Source organism: Tinamus guttatus, unplaced genomic scaffold (genome assembly GCF_059628265.1).
Source record: "Tinamus guttatus ecotype Peru unplaced genomic scaffold, ASM5962826v1 Tinamus_guttatus_pri_ptg000035l, whole genome shotgun sequence".
In the NCBI taxonomy this organism is placed as follows: domain Eukaryota; kingdom Metazoa; phylum Chordata; class Aves; order Tinamiformes; family Tinamidae; genus Tinamus; species Tinamus guttatus.
In genome coordinates this window covers 9,053,496-9,080,997 of record NW_028288569.1, presented here as the reverse complement: position 1 = coordinate 9,080,997, position 27,502 = coordinate 9,053,496, and the positions used below count along the sequence as shown (strand labels likewise).

The window sequence follows — 27,502 nt, the reverse complement described above, 5'->3', positions numbered from 1 at the left end:
TTCCCTAGCATCTGTAATAGCCTGGGAAGGGTTTATCGCTGTGCTGTGTTAACTCTGTGTCACTCTTCTCTCCTTTCTCTCTTGCTCAGCATAGCTCAGTCTGCAGTATTACAGCAATCACTGGAAGATGCAAAGATGAAACGGTTTATTACGTGGAACAACCTGTCATGCTCTATAAACCAAAGGGGATCTCTAGATGTAATAAAAGTCTCCACCTCAGTACACACTGCCTTTGGCATATTTTTTTTTAAGCATGTTTCAGCTTCAACAATCAGAGTGCCATATTCAACCTACTCCTACAGTAAGGAGCAGAACGTTTGTAAAGAAATCTGGATTATCATCTCCTGAAGCCCCACTTAATTTGGTCACATATCTCAGAATCTAGACTGATCAGATGAGATACCTGGGCTCTTTTCCCTTTACTTCTTTTAAAAGGTGGTGCACCAAGTTTGTTACTACCATTCAAAACAGACAAAAGGTGATTGTGTGACCTATCCAGGCTGCCCAATTTCCAGCAACCAACAAGGAAATCTCATGGTACTCCCCCAAAATGCTTTGCTTCCGTGGATGCAGCATCACGCTAACATGGTGACCTACTCTAGCCTATCAACTTTTAGCAGAGCAGCAGAGAAAGTCCATTTGGGCACTACCCCTGGGTGAGAGTGGGATTTTACTGCAACCGTTCAGATGAAAATATAATCTCCACGACCCCAGTTTCCTGATGCGAGAATAACCAAGTGCCAGGCAGACAGCGAAATGGGACATGACAGTATTTGTACTGGATAGCAGTAGATCAGGCAGTAGATATTATCCTTATATAATATTATCCTTATTTCAGTAGATGGAGGCAGCTTAGATTTTACCCCATCTCTCCTCCCCATAAACCCATGGCTAATACAAATTATCTCATGCGACTGTTAGCTCTGACAAAAGAGGATCAATTTTATTCCAATGTCTTCTAATTAAAAGGGTTAGAAAGGAAGGTCCTAGAAAGACTATTCTGGTCCCCCATATCCCAAATGACAGGTGGGATGAGTCCGTCCACATAAAAAGTTTGGCCAGAAGATTAAGTGTGGGTTGTAAGGAGCTGCTCCCCAGCACTTGACTGCTTCTTGGTCACACAGACACAGCATCTTTTCACATCGATCTGTCAGGTTATCTGTAAAAGAAAACATTAACCAAAGATGAGAGATCCTTACTGGACTAAAGGGAGAGACAGTTTTAAGAGTGAACAAGCAAAGCAATTTTTAGGGAACACAGGCTCTGGAGGAGATATAGCAGGCAAGAGTAAGTAACTTAGCAGAAAACTGCACACTATGTAAACAGGAGAAGAGAAGGACCATCATGTAATCTTGCATATATATCCAATTCTCTCCGTCCTCTCTCTGTCCATGGGGCTAGCCTTAACTTTGACCAAAAGCATCAGAAAGTAAGAGCTAACCTTAAACTAGCAGTGCTTATAAAATCTGCTCAGTGCCAAGCACTGCCTACTTCTAGAGCTGTGTGAGCAAGGGGTTCCGTGACCAAACCTAAAAAAACAAACAAACAAAAAATCAACTATTTTAGCTTAGCTGGAGTTTTCCTGAAGTCAGCCAACTTCTGTTTTTACCATACCTTCGCAAACCAGACCAGTTTCAAAAGAAGAATGCTGCTTACAAAGGAAGAGTATCTCACAAGGACTGTTCTCAGGAGAGGATGTGACATGTGAAAACTGAAGGGCACAGAAGCACCGGCAGGCACACTTCATTCACACTTCATAAATTGCATTTAGAAGTGCTACCACCTCTCTCTTCAAGGGAGAGAAGCCAAGGAACTCCTTGGTAGGGTCAGATACGTGATTTTTATGAGGCAGCAAAACTACAGCAGCTGATCAAAATGATATATAAAGACCTACATATGTCATATCGCTAACTATATGACTACATGACTATGTAAGAACCATAAGGAACATCAAAGCAACTAACTCACATGGCTAGTTACAAAAATCTGATTTTAGATTAGTGAATCCCATCTCACCTATAGATGGACTAAATACAGGCATTGGGCGGTACTTATATATCATGACATGCCTTAATATTTATTTCTATACCTATTTGTATTTATATATAAAATATTCACAATCTTTAAGGACACAGTGCCAAAGTGTTCACTAAGCCTAGTTTAGAGTATGACTTCATGACAGTGCATGCATGTTTTGCTCCAAAACCAACTGCAATGAGTAAGAATTTTCCAGATTTCACTGGACTTTGCCTCATCAGCCTAGCATCTGGTACGTAAAAAGAATCCATATTTTTTAAGCTTTTCTGAGAAGTAAACTAGTAAGCAGAGTTTCAAGAGGTTAGCCTAGATTCCACTGATAAGGACTCAATGCTAAGCCCAGTAGAACAAGTAAATGAATCCTCCTCAAGCCTTGCCTGGACATCAGTTGAGTAATTAATGATATTTTTTTAACTAATGCTTGTTAGTTAGGTTGGAACAACCTCAGCAGCTCAGGGCATTCTTATAGGACATATGCTGGACATGCCTCATTCACCTGATATGTCTGACTTCTACAACTAGGATTGTTCCTTTATAGCAAAAAGAAATGGGATTTTTTTAAAATATCAAAAGAGCTAACAGAAGATTAAATACTCAGTTGTGGACATATGGGTAAGAGCTAGAGTAAGTGCAGTTATCATAGCAACATATTTCTTAGCTTTTATATTATAGGCTCTCTTTATGTTATAGACTATACAAAGAAGTATAGGCCACTCTGGAACTCCGAAAGGAGAAACTGCAGCTGTGTTGAGCCATGTTCTATATCTTCTGGTGGGTTTACATTTACTGGAGAGGTTGAAAATTGCACCAGTAGATTATAATCTTTTAGCAAGGTAGAAACAGTTTTGTAACATTCAGTTATGATGAGATCGGACAAGTTTTTCCTCTCATATGATTCTTGTTGAGCTTTCAAATTTTTCTAAAATGGATCTGTTCTATAATGGATTTTATCACCAGAGACTTCTGAAAGACTTAGAGGTGACAAATTCAGGGATGCAAGTCACCTGGTGTATGTCAAAACAAACCGGTGTACACTGCTGATGGGCTGTGCAACTGAAGACCTCCTTGCCTGAGTAGCAGTGGTAGAGCTAAGCACAGCCTCTGAGGCCTCACCCACGGTGTTCATTCAGCCTGGGGAGGACACCGAGTGCCTGGAAGTGATGGTACTGGGGCTCCAGCCTTCCTCCTAGCTCCAGCTGGGGAATGTTAGTACCAGCAAGTGTAGCCATCCAGGGAAGTAATGGAAAGAGGGGAGAATATTGGTGGCCCAAAGCAGTTTTAGAGCTAGCTCAACCAGCACAGATGATTGACTTCTGTGGTTCACAAAGCTCTTATGCCAGTCCATGAACCTGTAGAAGGGGGAATGAAATGAACCCAGCGCTGGGGGAGTTATTTCTTACCGCACCGCACGGCCTTCTGCTCGCACACCCACTGGTAGCGCTGCAGCTTCGGGTTGCAGCCTTCCTTCTCTGCCTTGTCGTAGCAGCAGTCGTGCCCGTGGCAACACCTTTGAGAGACAAGAAGGCAGCGTTTGGCCTCTTGCGTTCCACACACTTTTCTCAGGGGCATTTCCACAAAGTCGAGGAAAGCTCTATTCACACACAGCTGCTGGCATCTCCATTTGCCCTGGCCTGTCAGAAAACTGTCCTTTAACAAACTGAGCGTCTACAAAAGCTCACAAAGTTTAAAAACATAGTAATACCGCATTTGCTCACATGTTTCTTCCCCGCCAGATTTTGCTGTCAGGAACGCAATGTGGCCATTTAATAGGCCTACCACAGAACATGTTAATCCCAACTCACTGCAAGGGAGTAAAAGTATTACCATGAGGTGCATGATAATTGCTCACTGGCTCAGGTTTAAGCCCACCTCAAAATCTGGGGTCAGCATGCTCCTCTACAGTCAGAAACAGACTTAGTTCTTCTGCTGAGGTAGATCTGTTGGGTGTAATTCAAGGCTTTTTGGCCCACCCAGATCTGGGGGACTGGCTACAAACTCTTCAGCCTTGAAGGTGGGATTCATATCAATTAACTTTAGATCCTTACACCTAACACCTAGACTCTCATTAAGCATGTCTGTTGCACAGTTCATATCATTATAAGGCAGAGGTATAAAATAAGTAAAAAAAAAAAATCAAAAGTACTGATTGCTTTCCATTGCCAAAAGAGATGGCTGCCACAGGTGTGACTAGCTCAGCTGTTGATATCTGCATTACAAACTATTCAGTGAAATAATTCCTGCCATTGTTTACTCTAGAATTTATAGGATAACTTGATTCCACTCATATTTTATTCTAAGTGAATTAAAATACACTGAGAAAAAAAAACATCTTTTATAGAAGTTTTCTGTTGGATAACAAAGGTTGTTTCAACGAGGACAACAGCATCTTCCCTACCAATAATGTAAAGGGGGAACAATACTATGCTCTACCCTGTTCTTGCTTGGTTTAATGTGAACTATCATGCAATGAAGGCAACACATTTGATTACTCCTGGCAATGATTTGGATTTCTTCCCCTCAAAATGAATTTTTATTTTCAATTTTTTCTTCAAAGGTTGGATCCAGGGAAGAATGATCTCTTGTTTCTTCAGAAGTCATCTCTGAAATATCACAGGGACAATACAGAGGGACCTTTCTACTAATTTTCTGGAGTTTAGATGGACTGACACTAGGGGGAAATAAAGAGCAGGCAGCCTTCAGAGAAATTCCTGAATCCTAGACAGGAATCACAGAGTCACAGAATGATTCAGGCTGGAAGGGACCTCTAGAGATCATCTAGTCCAACCCCCCTGCTCCAGCAGGGACAACCAGAGCACGTGGCACAGGGTGGCATCCAGACAGGTTTGGAAGATTGTCAGAGAAGGAGACTCCACAGCCTCTCTGGGCAGCCTGTTCCAGAGCTCTGTCACCCTCCCAGTAAAGAAGTTCTTCCTCACATGGAGATGGAACTTCCTGTGTTTCAATTTGTATCCATTACCACTTGTCCTGTCACTGGCTACCACTGAGAAGAGTTTGGCCCCATCCTCCCTGCATTCTCCCCTCAGGTACTTATACATATAGACCAGATCTCCCCTAAGAAGCTGCTGAAGTGGTCGTAAAGGAGCATAGCTGATTTGGCTTCCAGGGATTAGCAAGTCAAGTTGAAGCTCTTGATGGTTATCTTCAAGGCTGGGGTCAGTATTTGAAAAGCCAAAGAAAGCATCTCAGATGCACTCTGAGACCCTGGAAAATGGAACAATCCTGCAAGAAGGATAAAGATCCCTTCTGCAGGAAGTGGGGCTTCTCCAGGCACCTTTTGAAAGCTATCATCAACTTACCTGAGAGCTCAGGAGCATCATAAACCTCATCCCGTTGAACTGCAGGACCATTTTGCCCTTTCAGAAACTGGTTCATGGATAGGAGGGCTGGTGGGCCGTCTGAAGTTATAAAGCGCAGGAAAAAAAAAGGGGGGGGAAGGGGATTTTTGAAATGAAAAAAAAGAAAAAAGAAATTTCACTCACTGATGTGAACCCTAATGAAGTCACTGGAATTAGATCTGAAGAGTGAACCAGTAGTCAAATGAATTAAACCAGTGGCAGTGAGGAAGCAGTGCGGGGAGGAGGAATGATACAAAAGTAGACAGACAGAATCAGGACTTAAAAGCCTGTGGGCTAAGGAAATGGAGTTGCTCTTCCTGGAGAGGCAGAAGGAAGGAACAGAAAAAGGAGCAGAAGAGTGAGAAGAGATCCTGGAGGAGACAAAAGACGGTCTGTGAATCAGGCAAAGCGAATTAAGTGAGGACTAAAGAGGTGTGCTAGCTAGCTGTGAGAACTACCTGCTGTTTTGCTGGCTTTGCAAAATCCAGGGGACTGCATAAATTCTGGGGACTGTAGGCTTTGGGGAACAATTCTGCTGCCATTTACACCATTTCCTCCTGACAGTTTCCCCTAATGAATCAGAATGATGCGTAGCTTATATCAACATAAAGCAAAAAAGACTTGGACCCACATTTTGCAAGCCTTTCTTTTAGATGCTCTTAAAGAGTTGTCTTGGACTGAAAAGTGAGGAAACCTATTGTCCTTTGCCATCCTCAGATGGTCACATCCCATCTGGAAATGCCCTTTCCTGCACCCAAGACAGAATGTAGTGTTAAGCTTTTAATAGCCTGGTAATGTTTAGTCAGACCAATTCAAACACTATCAGCCAACAGTGTGGTTGAGTGCTGGTCAACAAGTATGAAATAAACAACCACGACTGTGTCATCTAGTTAATCAACAACCTATTAATCACATCTGTGCTTCAAGACGGCTCTTATGGCTACTGGCAGCCCTGGCTGGCCAACAGAGGTCAGCTACCCAAAACACTTCAATGAACACATGTCATCGAGGCAAGAATTTGTCATGCTCTGTTTGCCATGTTAACAGCACTGTCACCACTCTGTGTCCTTTTGTTTTGCTTTAACTCAGCAAGTGCAGAAAATCTTCTTCCCTATGTGTTTGCCATGACTCAGATGAACCATATATGCTGCCTTGCTTTTCAAGGCATTGAGTATTTCCATGGAGATGCTGAGCACTTTTGGATCCTGTTTTATGACATGGATGCTCTATGCCATCAATCTCTTCCAGTATTGGCTCCTACTTAAACAACTTCTGTTTGAGCCTTGTACTTTTTTGTTTCACATTACTGAGGGCTTCCATGCTTCCTTCTGGGAAATGTCCCACAGAAACGCAGAGGAATTTCCTGGTCTGTACATCAAGTCCAGAATGGCATAGCCAGGTTGAATTAATCGGCCACTCGTGGCTAGAAAAACTAGAGTTTGTTGGGTGTCTCTAGACATCCAGTGTCCTGCTCAGAGGAACTGAGCACTTCTCTGGCTAAGCTCTCAAATGCCTCAAAATCTTAGACATGTGGCCCCATGCCTTTTGTTCTGGAGAAACATCTCCAGGAGGAGAAAAAGGAGGACAGGGAAATGAAGGCATTACAGCAATCTTAATTTTAACAGTGCTGCCACAATCCAAGGGAACAGCACAAGGAAAGACAAACAAATCTATTGACTTTATATGGAAGAGACATCATTATGTCTTGAAGTGAAGGGACAAAGTGACAGTGGAACAAAAAGGAAAGGGTAATTACTAAAGATGCCACATCAAAGTCAGTATGTGGAATAAACCTTATGGGGATTTTCCTTTTCCACAAGAAAAGAAGTGCTTAGAAGCACTCTAGCCCTGTCTAGACAGATTGACTGAACTACTCACAGGAAAATTACTCCTTTTGTAAGGGGCTCAGCAACAAATGCAGAAAGCAACAAATATAGAAGTGTCAAGGAGGTGAGTCATTTTGAACAGTGTTTGCTACTCAAGGCCAGTAGTTTTACCACTCCATTTCTTTCTTTTTTTTTTATATAACGGAAAATATGGAAAGTAATGTGGCCATTGTAGTTGGTGTGGGATACTAAGTCACACTGAATTTGCAGTAGTTCTCAGTGACAGAATATTCCTTCAGCAAACATAAAATGGAAATTTTAGGGCTAGACCTAATGGGATATTTCTGATTCTTCCTAGCTAAGCATATAACTAAAAAAAAATTTTTTTCCTCCCCCCCACCCATACCAAGGACTGCAGGTAAGGAACAACAGTGAATGCAATTAAAGAATCCTTCCTTTTTACAAACTGGTATTTTGGGGCATTTCCAGTTGCACAGTCCTCTACTTCCTGCCATTACAATAAAATTCACATCCCATTAAAACCAAACAGCAGCAAAAACACCCATTGGTGAACCTGTGAATGTTTTATTCTCTTTGTCTATTTTTTAGGAGTGCTAAAAACTATCATCTCCCAGAGGCATCTAAACTTAAGATGCCTCTTTATTGTTCCCCTCTTAAGTTCCTGCCATGGCAGCTGTTACTCATATACTGCTTCTGCTCCCTTTCTTTTTACAAGAATTTTATTTGGCTCTGTGTGTGTGTGTGTTAGGAGAAAGAGATGCTGCTTCCCAAGTCTGTTTTCTATCGGTACTGCCTTGTGTGTTCTCCATGTTAAGGGCATACTTAATAGGCAAACCTGGTGTACCCAGTTTCTGTAAAAAGGAATCTAAATGGGTAATTTAAAGATGTTTAATTGAAATAGATGTCCCAGCTTCTTTCTAATGCTCTTTGCTCTTGTTCTGGAACAAACTAGCATTTCCAAAAAATATCTTCTAGGTGACTCAACTCAGGCATTCAGTAAGAGAAGCACCCCAAAATAGTGAAGTCATGTTTTACTGAAAAGGCTTGATTGTAAATGGCTAACAAAAATTATAAATCCATTTACAGACACGGTTGTACATAGCTATAAGCAGGTCAGGAGATATTCCTGAAAATGTCACCAACAGCTGGATGTTCTAGAAAAGTTCAGCCAATTTCTTGCCAGGGAACTACCTGTTGCCTTCACTCCGGACAAAAGCAGTACTTATTTTATCAGTGATACCTTGCCTGATGACTGGAGATGAATGGAGTTCTGGGCTCTGTCTTTGAGGTTTAACATCAGACAAGATGTCAAGCAAACGGCTTGGAGCACACAAAAGCCCATAATGCTAGAACTCAAGTGAATGCTAATCACAAAGTGCAAGGGAGAAACCTTGCAAGGAGCACGTCATAGACCCATTGCTTTTAGTCTAGGAAATAAAAAAACACAGAATCTTCCCTACCAATAGAGACAAGAGGAAATAACACCATGAAATGACAAGGCAATGGAGTCGCAGGAGCACAAAGAGGGAAGAATAAAGAGATCAGAGCTGTTTTGGGGCGCACAGCTGAGCTTCCTCTTACCAGTCTGTTTTATCTTTAGGCCAGCCTCTTCCTCCCAGGCCACAGTAGCATCCATAGCCAACATATGCTAAAGGAGAGCGTCCCGTGCCACATGATATGGCTCCTGCCAATTCAATGATTCCTCGAGTGTGCAATGAATGGGATTTTGCCAGAGCACCATTCCAAACTGCAAAGACAGGACATAACACAGGCACACAGATTAAACACCAGTTTAAAGAACACCTCGTGCTGATTTTCTTGAATTCCTCAAAGAGAGAAATTGGTCTTGCCTGGTTGTTTTGGTGCAGCCTCGACAATCTAACGAACCATTACTGTCACCCTGCAAAGGGGACTTTAGAGGTAACTTATCTGAGGGCTGGACTACAAGGAAGCAGATGGAGAAATGCGCAAGCAGGCTCCATGCACAGGCAGCTCTGTTCAAGCACAGCTTATTAGCTCTGGTGCAGTAGTGTGGGGTTGCAGCTCACTTGCACCTGTAAGTAGCATGGCCAGATTTGCACAGCACAGAGCCTGAGCTGGTAAGCTTTGCTGGGGCCCAAGCCAGCTCCATGCAGATGCAGCTGGGGTCCACTGCATCCTAGAGCTCCCAAAGCTGGGAAGACTTCTTGGCTAAACTGCAGCCCCAAGCAGGGCAGGAAGCAGCAAAGGATGAGTATACAATGTGATGTGATGGGAACTCTACAGAGCAAATCATGTGTCTACGTTTCCCAAGACTTCTTATTATTTTCCAAGTGTTCCTTACTATTCAGGGTATTTTAACCCCTTCTCTAGACAGCAATAGCTTCCATTATTACTCTCCATTAAGGTCATAACATTAGCTTGGCTGCATTAATTTGAAAAAAACATTATGTCAGCTGAAGTGTGCAGATAGCCACTTAAACTGATTTGGAGGTCACTGAGTTACAATTCTTTCAAACAATATTGTGATTCCTAACACTAACTTGCACCTTTTTTTACATATATATATATATATATATATACATATATAAAAACCACAGCTGCAGTAACTGTTGCAGAAACTAAGAGTGCCCTGACCCTAATTTTCCAACCACTTTGAAGCTCAGATAAAAACGTTGATGCTTATCATGATAACGAGAGCAACACATGGTAATGTTAATTTCTTGTGTTTATTGTGAGGTACCACACACACTTTTCCTTGCTCTATTATGCACCACAAACGGGCCTCATCGAAGATGATTTACTCACTAGCAGTATTAAAAACGACAGACTGACTGCCTAGCTGCTCCATGCTTTCCATCCACCCTCACCAATTCACATTCACCTCATCCTGCCATGCCAAAAGAAAAATCTGAGTAAAGAGATGGACTTTTCAGCATACTTGGATCAAGAGGGAGATCATGTTTCTGAGCTAGGAACCCCTCAGAGAAGTTGCCTTGTTGCCTGCCCGCTGCTAATTCAATACACTTGACCTCCTCAAAGTGCTGTACAAACATGGACTAATTAATCCCCAAACCACCCGGGGACTCGATACTATTATTAAAACACTTGCTTTCCTTTCAAAACCTCACCTTCTAATCCCTTTGCTTGGGCCTCTCCCCTCATCTTGCTCTCTGGCTTCCCCTCTGGGCCTGAACCAAAAGTCCACCAAAGAAATGAGGGTCTATCCCCATTAACGACAAGCCAGGAGTGATTTGCCTCTGCTAAATGTGCAACCACAGCTCAAACCCAAGCAGAAACGAGCACTTTCTTGTATCATTTTCAGACTGGCAATTGGCAGCAGATGGGAGCAGAGCCTTGCACTTCTGCCTGGGGGTTTCACACAGCCTCCTTATACTTCTCAGGGCACTCCTTGGGGATTAAATGCATATTCCTGAAAAAGTAACAGCTTCCATCCTCTAAACACTGCTTGAATGTTCTGATTTTGTGCTAAAAACACACGACACCTGTGTTACTAGAAAATAAAGAGCAGATGTATTTCCCTTGTGTAAATAGTGGGCACTTTAGAGCTAGGCAAGCTCTGCTTTCAGCAGTCCCAGGGGAAATCCACTGGAAGTGGTGAACTGCTCTGGATTTCAGGCAAAAACATGCTTTTTTTCAACCTGTTTCAGTTTGCAGACCTCAAAAATATTCCAGTGGAAACAAAAACTTCTTTGTAGGCCTTTAAGCCTCCTGACAAGAAGTTTGCATTTCTTAGCTATCTTTCACAGATTACTTAGACAGAATGGCTGGACTTTGAGTGGTGTCTGCTGGCTGAACACAGGTAGGGTTAATATAAGATAATCGATACCCCCTTGGAAGAAAAAAGACTGTTTCTCTTTTGGAGTTGTCCCGGAGGATCAAGGAACTGTAAATATAATGCTGAGCTATTCCTGAAAAGGGAGAAAAAGACTGAAGGGGACCAGAGTCCAAATGAAACTCTTAGGGCTGTGCATCCTCTATGAGTTTAAAAGAACTCAGGCCTCCCAGCAGTGTCTGATGTTCCTATTTCATCCTTTGAAAGCTGGATGGGTTTTGTATTGGCAGCATATTGCTACAGGTATAAGGTCAGCCCTGGCAAGTATGCTTGACAATTTGGAGGAATAACTTGACCAAGAACTGATATTGCTTTTTCAATGATGGGCAGCCAAGCCCACACAGCTGTGAAATCCTTGAAAAAGTCCAAGTCTCTACAGCTGCCTGGATCTCCACACCTCCCATAAGGAGTATTTCCAAACATTAGTTATACTATGAGTGGGACATTGTAGAAAGAACATACCCATAAAGAGGTGTGTGGAGACAGAGCTGACAACATTAACTTTCCATTTCCTGCTTTAATGGTCTGCATTTGCTGTAGATTAATGTCACATTTTCATTTCTAATTTATATTATACTGCAGGGATAATGTCAAAACTGACAGTTTAACATTGTGTTGCCTCTGTGTGTAGGGGCTTTATGGCAGCAGACAGCTATGTTTTTATAAAAGTATTTTTTTTCTACCTTGTTTGAACTTTACATGAATTGAAAACCACTCACTCCAAAGTAACGAGTACAAAAAGGGGAGACTTTGTAAAGGAAAGCAAACAGGAACAACTTTGCTGCAGAGAACTCTCCAAAAAGAAAAACTACCTATGTTTATATAGGAGCAGCTCCATAAACCCCCATGAAAACGAAGCAGGCACACAGCTTGCTTAAACGGCCCTTCCGTATCAAGCCAGACCATACAGATGTGCCTGCTGTGAGTTAAGCAAACTCGCAGAGCGAGTGCATAAGCAGAGCGTACCTGTCCCACCAAGGCATGGAAGGAGCTACTCTCCTTTTGGCTGGGGAGGAAGGAGAGGAGGAGGTGCTCCAGCACCAAGACCCAGCACCGCAGCAGTGCAGACGTAGCACTCACCTGCCTGCAGCAGCAGCAGCAGCAGCAGCGGGCGCGGGTCCATGGAGAGATCGCTCTCATCCACGCGCTCGCCCGCGCGTTCCGGTGAGCCAATGCGTGGGTAGGCTTACGTCTTCCTGGCCTCAGGGTTTATATACACACGTGTGAGTGGGTGCATGGGGGTGAACCACCCTCTTCTGCGACCTCCCTGAGCCCACACGGAGCCCTGTCTTCCCTTCCTGTGGGCTCTGGTGCGTGCTGGAGAGGTGGACACAGGACGGCTGCTGCTGTTTGCATATCATTGCCTTGGGGAGGGGCTGCTGGCAGGGCTTAGCCTGGCAGTCCCTGAGAAAGCCTGGGACAGCCAGGCACTAAGCCGGGCTCCTTTCCCTAAGCTTCTTGCATACAGACCCTGGTTAACCTCTGAGGAGCTTGGGAAAAGGGAAGCCTGCCCTGTGCCTCCTGTGGCTTGGGTTTTCTGCTGTGGTGGCAACCTGGCAAGGATTTTCTCTTTTTATAGATAAATCCTTTCAGGGTTTTTAATGTTTTTATTTTTTATTTTAAGACTGATTATTTTCCACTTTTAAAAAAGAAGAGACAAAACTATAAAAATCCAACAGAAAAAATACTGTTAGATGCAAGCATCTAATTATAAACTGACCAACTGGGCTAATTCTGGGCCACTCCTGAGGGCAAAATATCCTCTTGGCCTATTGCTGCACCTGACCCCAGCTCACTAATTTCTTGCAGACTCGTTCAGGACGTAGCTCACAGACACTAGTGGTTAGGAGAGCTCCCCAGGGCCAGCCTGCGCGCAGGTCACACTGCGGGCGCAGTCACAGTGGCCAGCCAGGTTTTAAAAGCAGCCTCCCTGCTGCACACCCTTCAATTTAGCGGAGCTGGAGGCAATATGAAACTGGGGGATGGCCACAATCCTTTCGCCTGTGGCAGTGGAGCGGCTACAGCTGGCCCTCTGTGGGTTGAAAACTCCTGCCATGCTGAGCCTATCTCAGCAGCACTCCTTGCTAAGGCTCCCCACAGTAAAGCCGTGCCTCCCTGTTTAATGACACATTCTTAAATATTTGCTTGCTAAATAGTGCTATTCGAATCAAAGGTCAGCAACAAGGGCTGCCTTCTGCCAAAAGGAGTCTGCCTGCAGCAGCAAGCATCCTTTGTCATGGAAGACTTCAAGAAAGACTCTGTACTGGGCACATCTAATGGTACAGCGCAAGCTAAACCCCAGAGCTGGTTGAAGAGTTCTCCTCATGTTAAGTCCAGTTCCTAACCCGCGAGCGAGAGAAGAGCAGAGAGGGCCATAACTGCAGGATCCAGCTTTATTACCAGCTAGCTGGGGTCCCCGGCTCACCCTCAAAGGGGGAATCTTGCACAAAGACCCGGTGGCGGCGCGCACAGGGTTTATATAGCAAGGGGGGTGGGCGGTTACACATTTCCTTTTAAGGTCTGGCCGCTCCGGATTCTCTTTGGATTGGTCGTAAGGAGTGTCGACCAATCACACCTCGAAATCTTCCTGCACCCGGCGGCGGCTCTGCCCCCAGCAGCCGCTCAGCCCTGCCCAGCGGGCAGTGGCAGCGCCCCGGGCTCGGGGCTGCCTCGCGCCAGGTCCCGCGTGAAGTCACCATGGGTGTGAGAATTTTGGGCTCATATAGTTGAGCTAGAACTCCAACCAGTCACCAAGCTCTCTGGTGTTTTCCTCTCCTGAGTGCTCAGAAGGGTGAGTACAATCTTTACGATAACCATATATGGTATTGGTACCAGGTCAACCACAGCCTGAGGTCCCTCAACCAGCCCTGGAGGCAAGGTGAGCCCACCACAGGAGCGGCCTGGTGTGTGCTGCAACTTCGGAGAGGCTGGAGAAAAGTTGTACGGCTCTACCTCCTCCTCTGGAAGTTCCCCTTAGTATTTATATGTTAAAGAAATAATAATCCCAAATCTTATTTGAGTTATGACTGGTTAATGTTTAAGCCCAACAACGTGGCTATGTGAAAGGAGGATGCCCAAGGGCAGATGTCCTTAAAGCTGGGCTGTGTGGCTGAGGGTTGTCAAAATAGAAAGTGTGGAAAAAGCAGGTGGGAAGAGCAGCGCGGGGCCTTTCTGAACAAGATGCTATTGTAAGAGCAGACACTATCACTGACAGGTATTTGGCAGCACCTGCTCTAAAGGGAGGATCAAGGTGAAGGTATGAGGAACGTCTGAGGATGTTTTACTGAATTCTTGTCCCCAAACCAGAGGGCAAACCAGTAACTGCACAGTGCCTGAAGGGCTGAGAGGAAGATGGCTTAAAAGTTACATTCAGTTCTACTGACTTGGGACTCAAGCTTAGGTCTCCTTGTCTACGTGGTCTGTTAGAACTGGAGTGCAAGATAAGCTAATCTGTAGTATGTTAGCTAACTCTCTAAATAAGGAAATGAGAGCCTAGAGCAAGGAGTAAGTTAACATGCAGATGTGAAAATAGGAATGTACATCACATGGAAAACCTGAACCTCTCGAAGGAAAATGAGCAACACCTGAACCTCTGGGAGGAAAATAAGCTGCCACATACAAAGGGGAACCTGCAGCTTAGCTTTGACAGCCTATTCATCACTGTAACCAACCTTCAAAGCCAGTCCGTGAGTGCTCAAGGCATCTCCTCTATGGCTTTGATTAGTCTGAGTCATTTAGGTTTGAATACCTACATTTAATATGTTTATTTCAAAACCTTCTTGAATTACAGACCTGACCAAAAAGCATGTTATATATTTCTAGACCATAATTTAATTCCATTTTTCCCTTTCTCGCAGCCTTCTCTTTCCAAAGTAAGACTTGTTTTTTTTCCCTCAGTTCAGCAATAAACATACAATAAAGAAATATAGACTCCTTTGATGGCCAAACATATATGCAACGTTTGAAGAAGAGTTCTCTAGGGTATTAGGGAAAGATGATCAAATTTAATCTTAAAGGGGAAAATCAAATAGATGTATTGTTTCCCTGTTATTGTTTTACAGATGACTGGTTGTGTTATTAATCTGTGCAATTTCTGACTGCTGTTGCCTAGATTAATTAGTATATTTATTAAAGAGTATTGAATGCTAATTGTGGCTTTACTATGTTATGGTAAAGGCGCTGAGAACATAAGCGCATGTTATTACTGTTTAGGGGAATAAAATAAATTCCCCGATCTTGCTTCTTCACAGGTATTTGCATGTTATCTGTTCAAGCTTCACTTCTCACTACTAGCAAAAGGCACCACAAGTAGGTTTGGGATACAAAAATAAACTGAGCTATTGGACAGATTAGTAGCTCTTCATAATTCGAAAAATTTACTTCAATCCTCAGGTCACTTGCTCGGGGCAAGCTATACTTTCTGAGGGCAGGTTCTTCAAATGAAATAGCTCCATTGGAAACAGCATCCCCTTGGTTTGCCAGCTGAGATGGCCCTCAGTTTCCCCCTGGATGCAGAGATGATAGTCCTTCGTGGTTTGGGGCATCTTGCGGAAGGGGGCCACTAGGGAAAAGTCTTAGGCAGAGAGGTTGTTGAATTTAAAAGGATTTACTAGCTTTTAATAATGCTTACCTGGTGATGTTCAAGGCATCAGATATTCTCACAAAACCTGGCTGTCCTTCATCCCATAGAGGTTGTTGTTCTTCAAGTGAAATACCCAGCCATCTCTGTGAATTCCACCACCGCTGAGGTCTCTGCTCAGCATCAGCAGATTCAAGGACACTTCTACTGCCCAGGCCAAGGGTTTTTCCCAGGAGTGACAGAGGAAGCCTGCTTGCAATGCTATCGATGTTAGTGTTTCCTTAAAGAAACTGCCTTTCCAAATGTGTATTTGGTTATAGAGGATGAATAAGGAGACTCAAGAACACAGAATGACAGTTTGGGTTAGAAAAAAAATAAACAGTTCTAGAAGGAAATGAATTCCACATTAACTGTTACAAGATAAAGCAACAACCTATGTCTAAGACTACCATTATGATTTAGTGGCATAACCAGCAATATAAGCAACCAAGTTAATATAGTAATATGGTAAGGAAGTAAACAGACTTTAATTCTGTTATATGTAAGGTCTGTCTGTGCTGTAACTGTAACAGCCTAGTTACATTTTTGTTGGGAAAGACAACATTATTAACTCCAGTTTATAATTCAAACACAAGAAAAATGTTTTAAGAGTGACTGCTAGTTTGAGAGTACCCAGTATATGTCTGCTTCAGGTTTCACTACTGCTAACCCACTGGGTCATATTTTCATGGCAACTTGATGGTGGCATTTCTGAGCAGTGAACCTGCCTAGGACCGGCCTGCTGCATCCTCTCAAAGTCAGTGGCTGCTTTTGTCTACACACACATTTACAAATACCTCAGGTAACAAAGAAGTAGGAACCTCACTCAGGCTTTCTTTGTCATTTCTCTGAGCATAGTGCTAAGTTTGTTGTCTCAGACAGTGCTGACACCTGAGGTGACCGCGGGGAACCTTCCTCTCACAAGTCAGTGCCACATGAAAAGTGCCCCTTCAGCACACTTGTTTGCAGTCCTCCCATCCAGGATCTTCCTGCTGGTCTCTTACCAGCTGCAGAAACAGGCATGAAGAGCTGACATGAGTGTGCATGTCCCATGCTTGGGGTAAAGGAAAGAATGGAAGCAGTTCAGGCAGGTAGATAGTGGGAGATGGTGAGAGCGCGGTAGCTACTTTGTTAACATTGCAAGATGCAGTGTAAACATCATGGGCTACATGATGGAAGAACAGCCATTCCCTTCCCAGCAGCCTCCCTTTCCCTTGTTTTGGCTGCCTCCAGCACCTGTAAAGATCTGTTTCCCCTCAAGTTCTGTTAAATGCATGAGACTCAGAGCTGCATGTGCAGACATGGTGACTGGTCCAGCTGCTGCTCTGTGGCTCTTTGCCAGATGCCTCATTCCCTCATTGCTGGAAAAGACAAAACTTTTCAAATTTTAACTGCCTTCTTATCACAAGCATTAGTGACACCATCTTTTATACTCAGATTGTTTGAAATATTCACGTCCTAGTTTGCTCTCCTTGCAATCCTGCTTCTGATTCAAACAAGCAGTCACTTTTTCATGTGGGCAAAATAGACAAAGGTGGAGGACAGGCTAGGTCAAAAACTGAGAGACCCTCCAGGAATGGTTGGGCTTAATGGGCATCATGTATTTAGTATGTTTCTCAGGGCAATGGGGCCACTATCCTGAAAGGTTTCCAAGACTGACATGCCCCCTAGTCACAAGTAGCCAAGACTTCCTCCATCAAAAATGCATCATTTCCCAGCAATGTGGTGCATCTTAACATCACCACCTGGGGGCATTAGAGTCAGTACGAAGGAGGGAGAAGACCATCTCTTAGGAGCCACCTTGATCTCTGCCTGGAGCAATGTAAGTGTAACTGAAAATAAGCATGTTTTATCAACTGGATGCATCTAGACAGGTGGCTCTCATTATAGAGCTCCCATGACATTTCCTGTTTAAAAGAGAAGAAACACTACTAGAAATGCAATGCCTCTAAAACCAAATATGGCTGACTAAAGGGTCCTTATTTAAAAAATGATACTACCTCAGGCTGCTTAGCTTATGAGATTTACCAAGCTGCAAGCCTGCTTGATCTGATTGAAGTCTTAGCAAATGCAGACACTGGATGACAGTACACGCTTAAATCGAAAATGAATTCCTGAAACCCAGTTGAGCTCCCAGAAACGGAATGGGTAAAACAAATGCCTCTGTCCATTAGACAGGAATCCACGTCAGAAACAAAGCTGGAAAACTCCTGATACCAACTAACACCAATAACATCAAGATTCATCATGATATTTGTTTAAACTCTGAAAACCATCAAGATTTGCTCTGGTGTGTCAGTGTTTTGAAGACTGTTGTTTAAACCCATGAACAGCCCTCAGCAAATGAAAACTGTTTTTTTTTCTTTTCTAGTTGCAAAAGAATGTAAACAGAGGTGTGTTCACAGCCATTCCTCAGAAATTAAACAGGGATATGGAGAAGGGGATGGTCTGCATGGAGAAGACATAGCTCAGATTGGGAGCACACAAGATCCCTCCACCTTTGCATTCCAACCTTTACTACTTCAGATTGCCACTATGCTTCCAACCTGCCCCCAAGACTCTGTTTCTCCAGCGCTGGTTGCCTCTGTAGCCCTGCTGTGCATCGACTCCTCTTCATCAAATGCTATTTTTATAGCTTTCCTGTTCTCATAGCTCAAGCTTCATTTTCCTTTCTCCAACCGCTAGCGGTTTCCTTGCTTCTGCATATGCTGTTCTGCTCCTCTTCTTTTTCTTCAGCCTAACACTTTCACCTACAACATCATTAATTGCTTCAAGACTAACACTAGGACCATGAAAGCCTCAAAAGCCAACGTCCTGCTGTTTTTATTGAAAGCTTCCATTCACAGGATCAGTCAGTCCTTTCTAGAGCACTTGGGAGTTACAAATCTTCTGCTCTTTAGAGGGAAGGCAATTAGAGGGTTTATGAATGAGATATATGCTGTATTACTTCCACTCCATTATCCAGCATGCTTTATCAGGTTATATCACACACTTGAGTCTTTCATGATTTTTAGATGTTTTTCCTCCTACTACAGGAAATGTGAAACTAAGCATTCCCTGAAGGTGTTCCTATGATGATTCATGATATGCTTCCTTTGGATAGCACTTTGGAAAGTTGGCCATGACCTCAAAGTTACTCATGTAGATTTATTAGGAGGGACACTAGAGAACCAGGATTTATCTGCTCTCCTGTCTTGGCATCAACTTGTGCTGGATATGACAACTTTAAGCATTCTTGGATCCTTCTGCTTTTAGTCAATCCAGGATATTGTGTTAGCCCCCCTACCCCCATTATGCTGTAAAATACCCTACTGAGAAACTCTTTATTACTTCCTCAATCTGGCAAACAAAATTTCAAATACAAGACTCTGCTTACACAATTAATATACTTTCACTGGACCTTCAAAACCTCTCCCTTTTTATATATGCACACATGTGTGCATCAACACTCATTTTTACCACTACTGTCTTGTTTTGTTTTATGACTCATTATGTCTTTACTGCTGTGGAAATTATTGTCTTTTGGGTTTCCTACCTTGGTATATAGAAAGCTTTGGGGAAAAAAATAAAAGAGAAAATATCATGACAGTCAAAAGAGCTCCACCTTTCAAGAGAAAACCAAGAGACAACTCTCTCATTTGTTCAGCTGGGAAGACACTGATCTAAACTAGTCAAAGTGGTCACCTAGTGCACTGTGCTGCCTCCCTGCTGACCAGAGCTAAGAGCATGCCGAGTGCTACATTTCATGTTCAAGCCGTGTGCTTATAGTGGGTGACTGAGCACATTTCCCGCCCCAGTGCCTGTCCCTTTCTCCTTTACACGACAAGGATTTATCTGATCAAAGCCTGTAGCTTTGATCCCAAGGACAGGTTAGATGAGGGCTAGATGCCCTGTGGTTTAAACATGGTCTAGGCTACTGCATTGTGTGACCAAGGCACAGGGAGGTGGTGCTAAGAGAGAAGGCTCCAGGCCCCAGGGACATCAGCTCTGCTCTGAGTAAATCTGCCTCTTTTGTGCTGAGTAAAACTTAATCTTGTGCTTAACTTAACAAGGTGCTGTGGTTATGATTTCAGAGCATGATTTCGTAGGTCTTTAGCTTGCTTGTAAAGGAACCTTCCCTTTTTCTTCTCCGAAGAACAAGTAGGAGCACTGGTAAAACTTATGCCACTTAATCATCCATTCATAGTTTTTTTCTGGCCTCTCTGTGGAAATTAGCTCACATGTGCATTAATTAATGTTTACTCTATTTCTGACAATCCACAGGATCACATCCAGGAAAGTTTTGAATATTTTCAGAGAAAGAAACTCCACAACCTCTCTGGGAAACCTATGCCAGTGCTCTGTCACCCTCACAGTCAAGAACTTTTTCCTTTTTAGACAGAACTGCCTGTGTTTCAGTTTGCAGCTGTTGACTCTGGTCCTGTTGCTGGCCACCACTGAAAAGAGCCTGGCCCCATCCTCTTGACAGCCTCCCCTAAGGTACTTGTACACACTGGCAAGAATCTCTCCTTGGTCTTCTCTTCTCCAGGCTACACAGGCCCACGTCTCAGCCTCTCCTCACAGGGGAGATGCTCCAGCCCCCTAATCACCTTCACAGCCTTATGCTGGACTTTCTCCAGTAGCTCCATGTCCTGCTTGTACTAGGGGGCCCAGAGCTCAACAGAGTACTCCAAACTTGGTGGTAGCCTCACCAGGGGTGAGTAGAAATCATCCTTCAGTTGCATGTATCTAACAATGAGCTGTTTAGGGAGTTTTACTTAAATTGTTTGAGGTTAGGCAAACAAGAACCATGAGTGACTTTTCTAAAGCCATGAAAACTGATCATATACTGCAGCTACATACTTTAGGATAAAGACTGTATCTATCTATCTGCTCAATCTCCCTCACCTTTTTTTTAAAACAAATATATTTTGGCCTTCAATAAGTATTCTAAAAGGTTTCCTGCAGTAAAACATACATTCTACTCTCTGGGGTAACTTACCCAAAAGATGTCACCCTTTTTGCAAAAATATAATCACTTTTTTTTTTTTCATTTTTATTACAGGAAATCCTCTTGCTTACTCTTCCACGAGTACTTCTTTTGTCTATAGATCTACTGAATGCATCATTTACCATTGGTTAGTAAGTTTCTATTCATCCCTTGTTTAATTGTCAGTAAGCATAACCTCAGTCAAAATATTTTCAGCAATGCCTAAATTTCCTATATCTTTGCCTTTAACTTTTACTTGGAATTATGCTTTACCTTTCTCTGCAAAAGTGACAGTTAGGCCATTACCAAGTTTAAATTTGGCGTTGCTTCACCACAAGTTTGCCATCCTCTCCTACATAATCCAAGCAAAGCTTCACACACTCAAGCAATGCCAAATAATATGTCTGGCACTGTGTTTCCTGTTTGTGTGTGGGGTATTTTCATTACTGAGACAGCTACAGTATTTATTTTTGCTGATCCACACCATCTTAATGTCTGGTATGCACAAAATTTTACTTTCTCAGTGCTTACTTTCTTAGTTTTTTTTTCCATTTGTTTTTTCTGCTTACCTTTTCTAGTGATGATCACTGTACTTGACCTATTTCCTAATTTACACTTCTTGGCATATATGGGATTGAGGAGAGAAGTCAACTCGGGGTTTTTGCCTGTTGCCATAGTTTTGTAATGTACATTTATTTGCCTTGTGTATTCAGGATAACTTTTGCTGCATGTTGAAGTCATGCAGGGATTTAAGAAGAGGTTGGATATGAACAGGATAATGGTCAGACACACTTTGAAAAAGGAAATATTAAAATGTCTGACTGGCTGAGTTTTTCCCATCACCAAAATCTTTAAAAGCATTTGTGGGATGAAGCCTCCAACAAGACAATTTGTCAACCTCAATGTACTCTGACAACATATTTTGCAATCTTAGAGATTAATTGAATTGCTGCAGTGATCAGTGGGGAGACCTTTTTATTTCTTATAAATAATATGCACTAAGATTTTGCTTTGTCTCAAAAATAAACACTAAATCCCAAACAAAACACACCCCAGAAGCTGAAAATCACAAAGTTCCCCATACTACTGGCTGTAGGTGGACAAGAAACTCCTGAGTTTCTCCTTACTTTTCTACAAGACTTGGGATAAAATTTTGAAACAAAATATACATCTAATACTAAAATCTTAAATTTATATATTTATATTTATAGTCAACTTACCAAAGTCAACTTACCAAGAATGAACTCCAGGCATTTCCCTGTAACTTCTGAACATAAGAGCTCCTTGTATTATCTCCTCAGCTTCATATACCCACAAAACATGTAAAGTGTTGATATTTGAAAGACGATTCATTCTGTATTGGAAATCAGTTACTAGGAAGAAATCTTGCTTACTTAACATAATTTCCAGAAATTAAATTTCAAATAAGTCCTTGGGTAATAAGCTGAGTAGCATTACTGCATGAACAAACACAAGTATAACACTATCTCAGAACAGATATTACTACCTCTCTAATATGAAATTATCTTTTCCTTTTTCTAAATACAAGATTATCAGGGATATCAACTTTATTATTTACATTTCAGACATTATCTGAATCTTGCTTTTGGAAAGTCCTGTTTTATGTCTTGCCTCTGAAGCTCTCCTTTGATCTTTTTCATTTCGGCCCGACTTAACATAGCAAACATCAAGACGCCTCACCACATGTCAGACTTTTACCCTTATTCACCTCTTTATGACAATTTATAATGCCATTCTATGAACTAGTTCATCAGTGAATAAAAGGGAGCAATTCTGAATGACAAACTACAAGTAGGTGTTGACTCATTTCAACCTTACAGGAAATTTTATAAGTAGGACAGGAATATAATGTGAGAAGTTTTATGAAGAGGGTATCAGTAAGTGACTGACATTATACCTCTCATTTCTTTTATAGTAGTGGCAGCAATGGTAAAACTGAAGATAAAGTGATCTTAAATTGCAACCCAGCCAAAAGACAATTCTGTGTAGTAAGCAAATATTTCCTTCAGTGAAGACGTTAACAACATTCCAGTCTTCTATGAGGCCTATTTATGTGATATTTGTAAGAATTAGTGTTTTGGCAACTTCAGTTAGAACCGGCCAATAAATTACAAAGTTTTTGAGGGGAAGGAAGCACAATCATATGATATATGGAAAGAAAGACACGTCATAAATGTGCAGACATCATGATTTCCTAAGGCTTGTCTCAGAAACTAGATTAAATAGAATGCAATAAACAGCAAATATTAAGAAGTCTACATACCTGACTTTTTGGAACACACCTTGAGACAGCATCTCAGGTAAAATAAATATTGGGAGCTTCACTGAATTTTACAACACTTATTTGAAGGTCCGTTCTTAATTATCTTTTTAGCACTTGCATTTCTAAGTTCTAAGACAGAATTAGTCAAAGAAGTCCATAAGAAACTAACTCGTAAGGACACTGACCAAGTGAGCACTTAGGGAGATAGATTTGAAAATGTACAAGAAATATAACAGGAGGGTAGGCCTGGAAGGAATGAACAATTGTCTAGCTCAGGGACAAGTGTGCCTAGAACAAGGTTTTCCCCATTTATCAGCTCATTTCTCATTCACTACAAGCAAAGCAGCATATACTTCAAAACTTCAATACCAACTTGCTGTCCTGTCATCGATGATTGTGGAAAACAACTGGCCTTTGTCTTTATCACTTCCTTTTTGTAAAATATTTTCTTATTCCGCCCATCCAAACACTCCCTCCTCCCCTGTAATGGTTCCAGGTCCTCGTGGGTCATGCTGCTCACTCTCCTCAGAATCTCCCCAACTGCCTAGAACTTTCTCATTACTCTACACCTGCAACAAGGACACACACCACCAACCAAGAACGAGCAGGGACAAGCGAAGGAGAATTACTTCTTGTAACTACTTCCTGTCTTATGTTACCACATCCCAAAGTAATAGAATGACAAAGAACATTACCTTTGTTTGAAATCATCTTAAACTTTCATTATTGATGGCTCTTTTGGGTCCACTTGCTTCTCATGGCTGCAAGTAACCCCAAGAGTTTTCTGTTCAGCCACGGGAGCAAGGATTCAGTAATTTTTTGTTGTTGAAAACCTTCCTTTCTGTCAGAAGACAAAGCAGACAGCTAATTTCTTGGAACTCTAGAAGTTCTAAAAAGTACTGGAAATAAAGGATAACCTGAGCTTAACATGACATACATCTCCCGAAAAATGAGGAGGAAAAAACAAACAAACAAACAACAACAACACAAACAAATTGTCAATACGTATCAGGCAGAGTCTTTGCATTCTTGTGCATGATTTCACCATAGAGGTTTTTTGCTCCTCAGTTGACATTTTTCCCTGCTGGTGTGTTGAACACGACAATAACCAAACATCAAGCAACCTTCAGCTTCATAGCCTGTGCTTCTCCTGTGGTGAAGATGGTCCAAGGTAGGGAGCTTAATAGAGAAATTCAGTAGCATCTAGGCTATGTGGAAAGGGCTCTAGTACTTCAAAGGGCCATAGCTGCAGGGCCTAACAAACTTTCCTGTGCCTGGCATTTTCAATTTGTTGGTGTTAGGCCTCCAGAAGCACCTGCGTGCCTAACAAGGATGTGATGGACTTTGGTCCTCTGCGTACAGCCCTGCATGCTTGTAAAGTGAATACCTTGTTTACTTACTGGGGTAAAAAAGGCTATGAAGGAGACGGAGAAAAGAGGAGGATCAATGCAGAAGTGGGGAGGACAAAGCAAGGAGACAGAAACGGGGACAAAAACTCTGTTGCTTGGAAGAGGACACTCCTGTCAGCTCACAAAGGTGCCTGGAGATGAAACACACCTCCTTCAAAGCAGGTTTGGCTTCCTCTTCCCTTAACACTGTTTCTTTGTGAGGAGCGGAACACAGCTCTGGCTGCTACAGCCTCTTTGCTCTTGTGCATGGGTGCTGTGCCACTAGAAGGGCATCCAGGATTTCATCAGCTTCCAGGGTTAGTTGTACCGAACTTGAGAGATCATTTGTCAAACGTGAAAATTTATTGGAGCTAAGAGATTATAACAAAGCTAACAGTAGAGCAAAACTGGAATTATCACAGTGCTGAAAATATATCAGAGCTGTACAGTTCAATCATGCTTGCACAGTACAACTACCACCCTCACCCCTTCCTCAGGGGCCACCACTCCATTATAGTTTTCCCTGGATTCTCTAATGGGTGCACGATATAGCAACCAATCTTGTCCTCTATGGGCCACTCCTGCAGTCTAATTTTCTCCATTTTCTTCTCACCACACCTTTGACATCAGGGGTATCACAGGGACTTATTTTCCCACTTCAGACTGTGCCCTACTCACCAGCTCCTATCTCAGCACTCTGCAGCTAAGGGCAACTCCTCCAGGGCATCCTGCTACTGACACCTTTCATGAGGTCCTCATCATTTGTGGATGGGTTAACTGCTTTCCAGAAGCCAAAAACCTTTAGAGAACCCAAGCAGTTCTAGTACTGGACAGATGCTGTGGTTTGCTTTTGTTGTTGTTGCTGTTTCTGCTGCTGTTGTTTGGCTGATGTGGAAAGAAACATCAAAATACAAATCAAAACTAGCTGGTTAGAAGAGTGACCTGAGCATAAGGCAAAAAGGATTTGCTTGCAAGAGAAACTACGGCACAAACAACCCCAGAAAGCCCTCAGAAAACATCCCTTCTGGTGAAAACGAACCCCACCCTTTTCTCAAACAAAGCAATTCACTGAAGTCGTTTTTCCAACCCTCCCATTAACCACCTACACAAATAGCTTGTTTAAATCGGGGAATCAGAAGGCTCAAGCAAATAGGGTACGGGGCAGAGCTCAGGCCCAGGAAGTGCAAGGGGCCATTTCAAGAGGCTGTGGAACCAGTTCTCCAGTGTCCGGTGGCAGTACCGCCCACGTGCAGAAACACTGGCAGGGCTGGGGCATCACTGAAAACCATCATCCATTTTCACCTGCACATCCCGCAGATCATCCAGCCAGAGCTCTGCAACACACTACCTCAGCTGGGGATTCACTGGTAGTCAGTGACTGAATCAATGTCAGCATAAACATATCAGCCTTTGAAACCCTTCCCATGAGTGTTGGTCACAGGCACCTCCTTCGGTAATGAGGAAGGTTTCTCAGTGAATTCACACAGAAACCGTTTTGCTTCAAAAAAGTACCACCATGTAGTAGCCAGAAAGGTAGCCAACACTGCTAGTGACCACACCTTGCAGAGAGATCTCCCAAAGAACCAAATCAGCTGAGGGTACAGGCTGCACTTGGCATCACAGGAAGGAAGAACAACAACAGAAAGAACGACAACAACAGTGTTCAATGCAGTATCAGTTCAGTAGCTTATATTTGTGAATATATGTGAATACATACATATATTCACATGTATTCAGCTGTGGAAGCTAAATACAAAGATTTTAGCAACAGATTGCCACACGGCAGAGCAGGAGTCCTTACTATTCCTTCCTTGGTAGGAGGAATCAATCCTTGGAAATGCTGCCTCATTGCTGACTTTCAAAAGGCTATTAAGCATGTTTGAATCAATCTTATTTTAATGGAGACCTGTATTTAAAATATGGGGTCAAAAATAGGCCCATTAGAAAGTTAAATACAGAAAGATTTCCTCTTCTCATGTACAATGATACAAAATATAACATGAGATTACCTTTTTTTTGCAAACCTTAAGCTAAAAGAGATCGTACTCTACAATCAATTTAACAGACACTTCAAGATTGAGAAAGCTGATAAAAAGAAAAGAAAGTAGGCTACTAAAAATCTCACCAACTTTTTTTTTTCAAGGCAGATTTTGTTTAAGCAATAATTAACCTTGATTAAGCAAAAGTTTTTAATTTTCTTCAACATTTTCATTCTTCACCTCAGAAAACTGATGCTTGTCAGGTACTTGGATCCTTTGCAAAAATCAGTGGAGTACCCACTTTACCCTGTGCCAGAATCAGCAGGCATCCACTTTACCCTGCTTTATCTGCACCTAGAAAGTAGGGAGCACAGAGATGGCTGAAACTAATTGCTTTAATCTGACTCTCTGGTAAATATTTTGGCTGATTTTTAAGATTTGCAGTTTTACATGGTGAGGAGGGTAAGAGAATGGAAGACAGTATTTCCATCCGATTTTTTCTGTAGTAGCCATTGGCTTCTATGCAGGTTTGACACATATCAGGGAGAGAGGTATTTGTTAGTTGTTATTTTGCATACAATATTATTGTCACATCCAAATACCTACGTGGACTTTCAGCTAGAGAGTATTCATTCAGGAATTTATTCATTCCTTAACTGTAATACAGCTAATAAACTGGAACAAAGGTTTCACTTTACCCTCTAGAGGTGTGAAATTGTAGTTTGAAAATACATGGTGGTAGTAATAATGTTCTGTCACAAGAACAGAGTCTGTAGTTAACACACACACACACACAGTAACCTTTCATATTATATAAAGACTGTGACTACAGTCATAATATATAATATATACATGAAACACAACACAAAACTGTGACTATCCCGGAGGAAATAAAAATAAATAAATAAATAAATAAATAAAAATAATAATAAGGTAGATTCAAGAGAAGAGATTATCCTCTATCTGCTGTGATAGGCGATCAAAGCAGGCAGGAAATGTACACAGATAAAGGTGGACAATCACAGACTGGTTGAGGATGGAAGGGACCTCTAGAGATCATTTAGTCCAAGCCCCCTGCTTCACCAGGGGCACCCAGAGCACGTGGCACAGGGTGGCATCCAGGCAGGTTTGGAAGATCTCCAGAGAAGGAGACTCCACAGCCTCTGGGCAGCCTGTTCCAGGGCTCTGT

The 27,502-nt window shown here is 42.4% G+C and overlaps 1 protein-coding gene across 1 annotated transcript; it reads right to left on the bottom strand.

Annotated features, from left to right (window-relative positions):
• Positions 1-947: 947 nt before the first annotated feature.
• On the bottom strand, positions 948-12,198 carry LOC104565214 (phospholipase A2). Its single transcript, XM_010211888.2, has 4 exons — positions 12,156-12,198; positions 8,822-8,987; positions 3,438-3,544; positions 948-1,159 (listed from the first exon to the last, which is right to left on the bottom strand). Exons 1-4 carry the CDS (start codon positions 12,196-12,198, stop codon positions 996-998), a joined length of 480 nt encoding a protein of 159 aa, XP_010210190.2. The 3' UTR covers positions 948-995.
• Between the last annotated feature and the right edge of the window lie 15,304 nt (positions 12,199-27,502).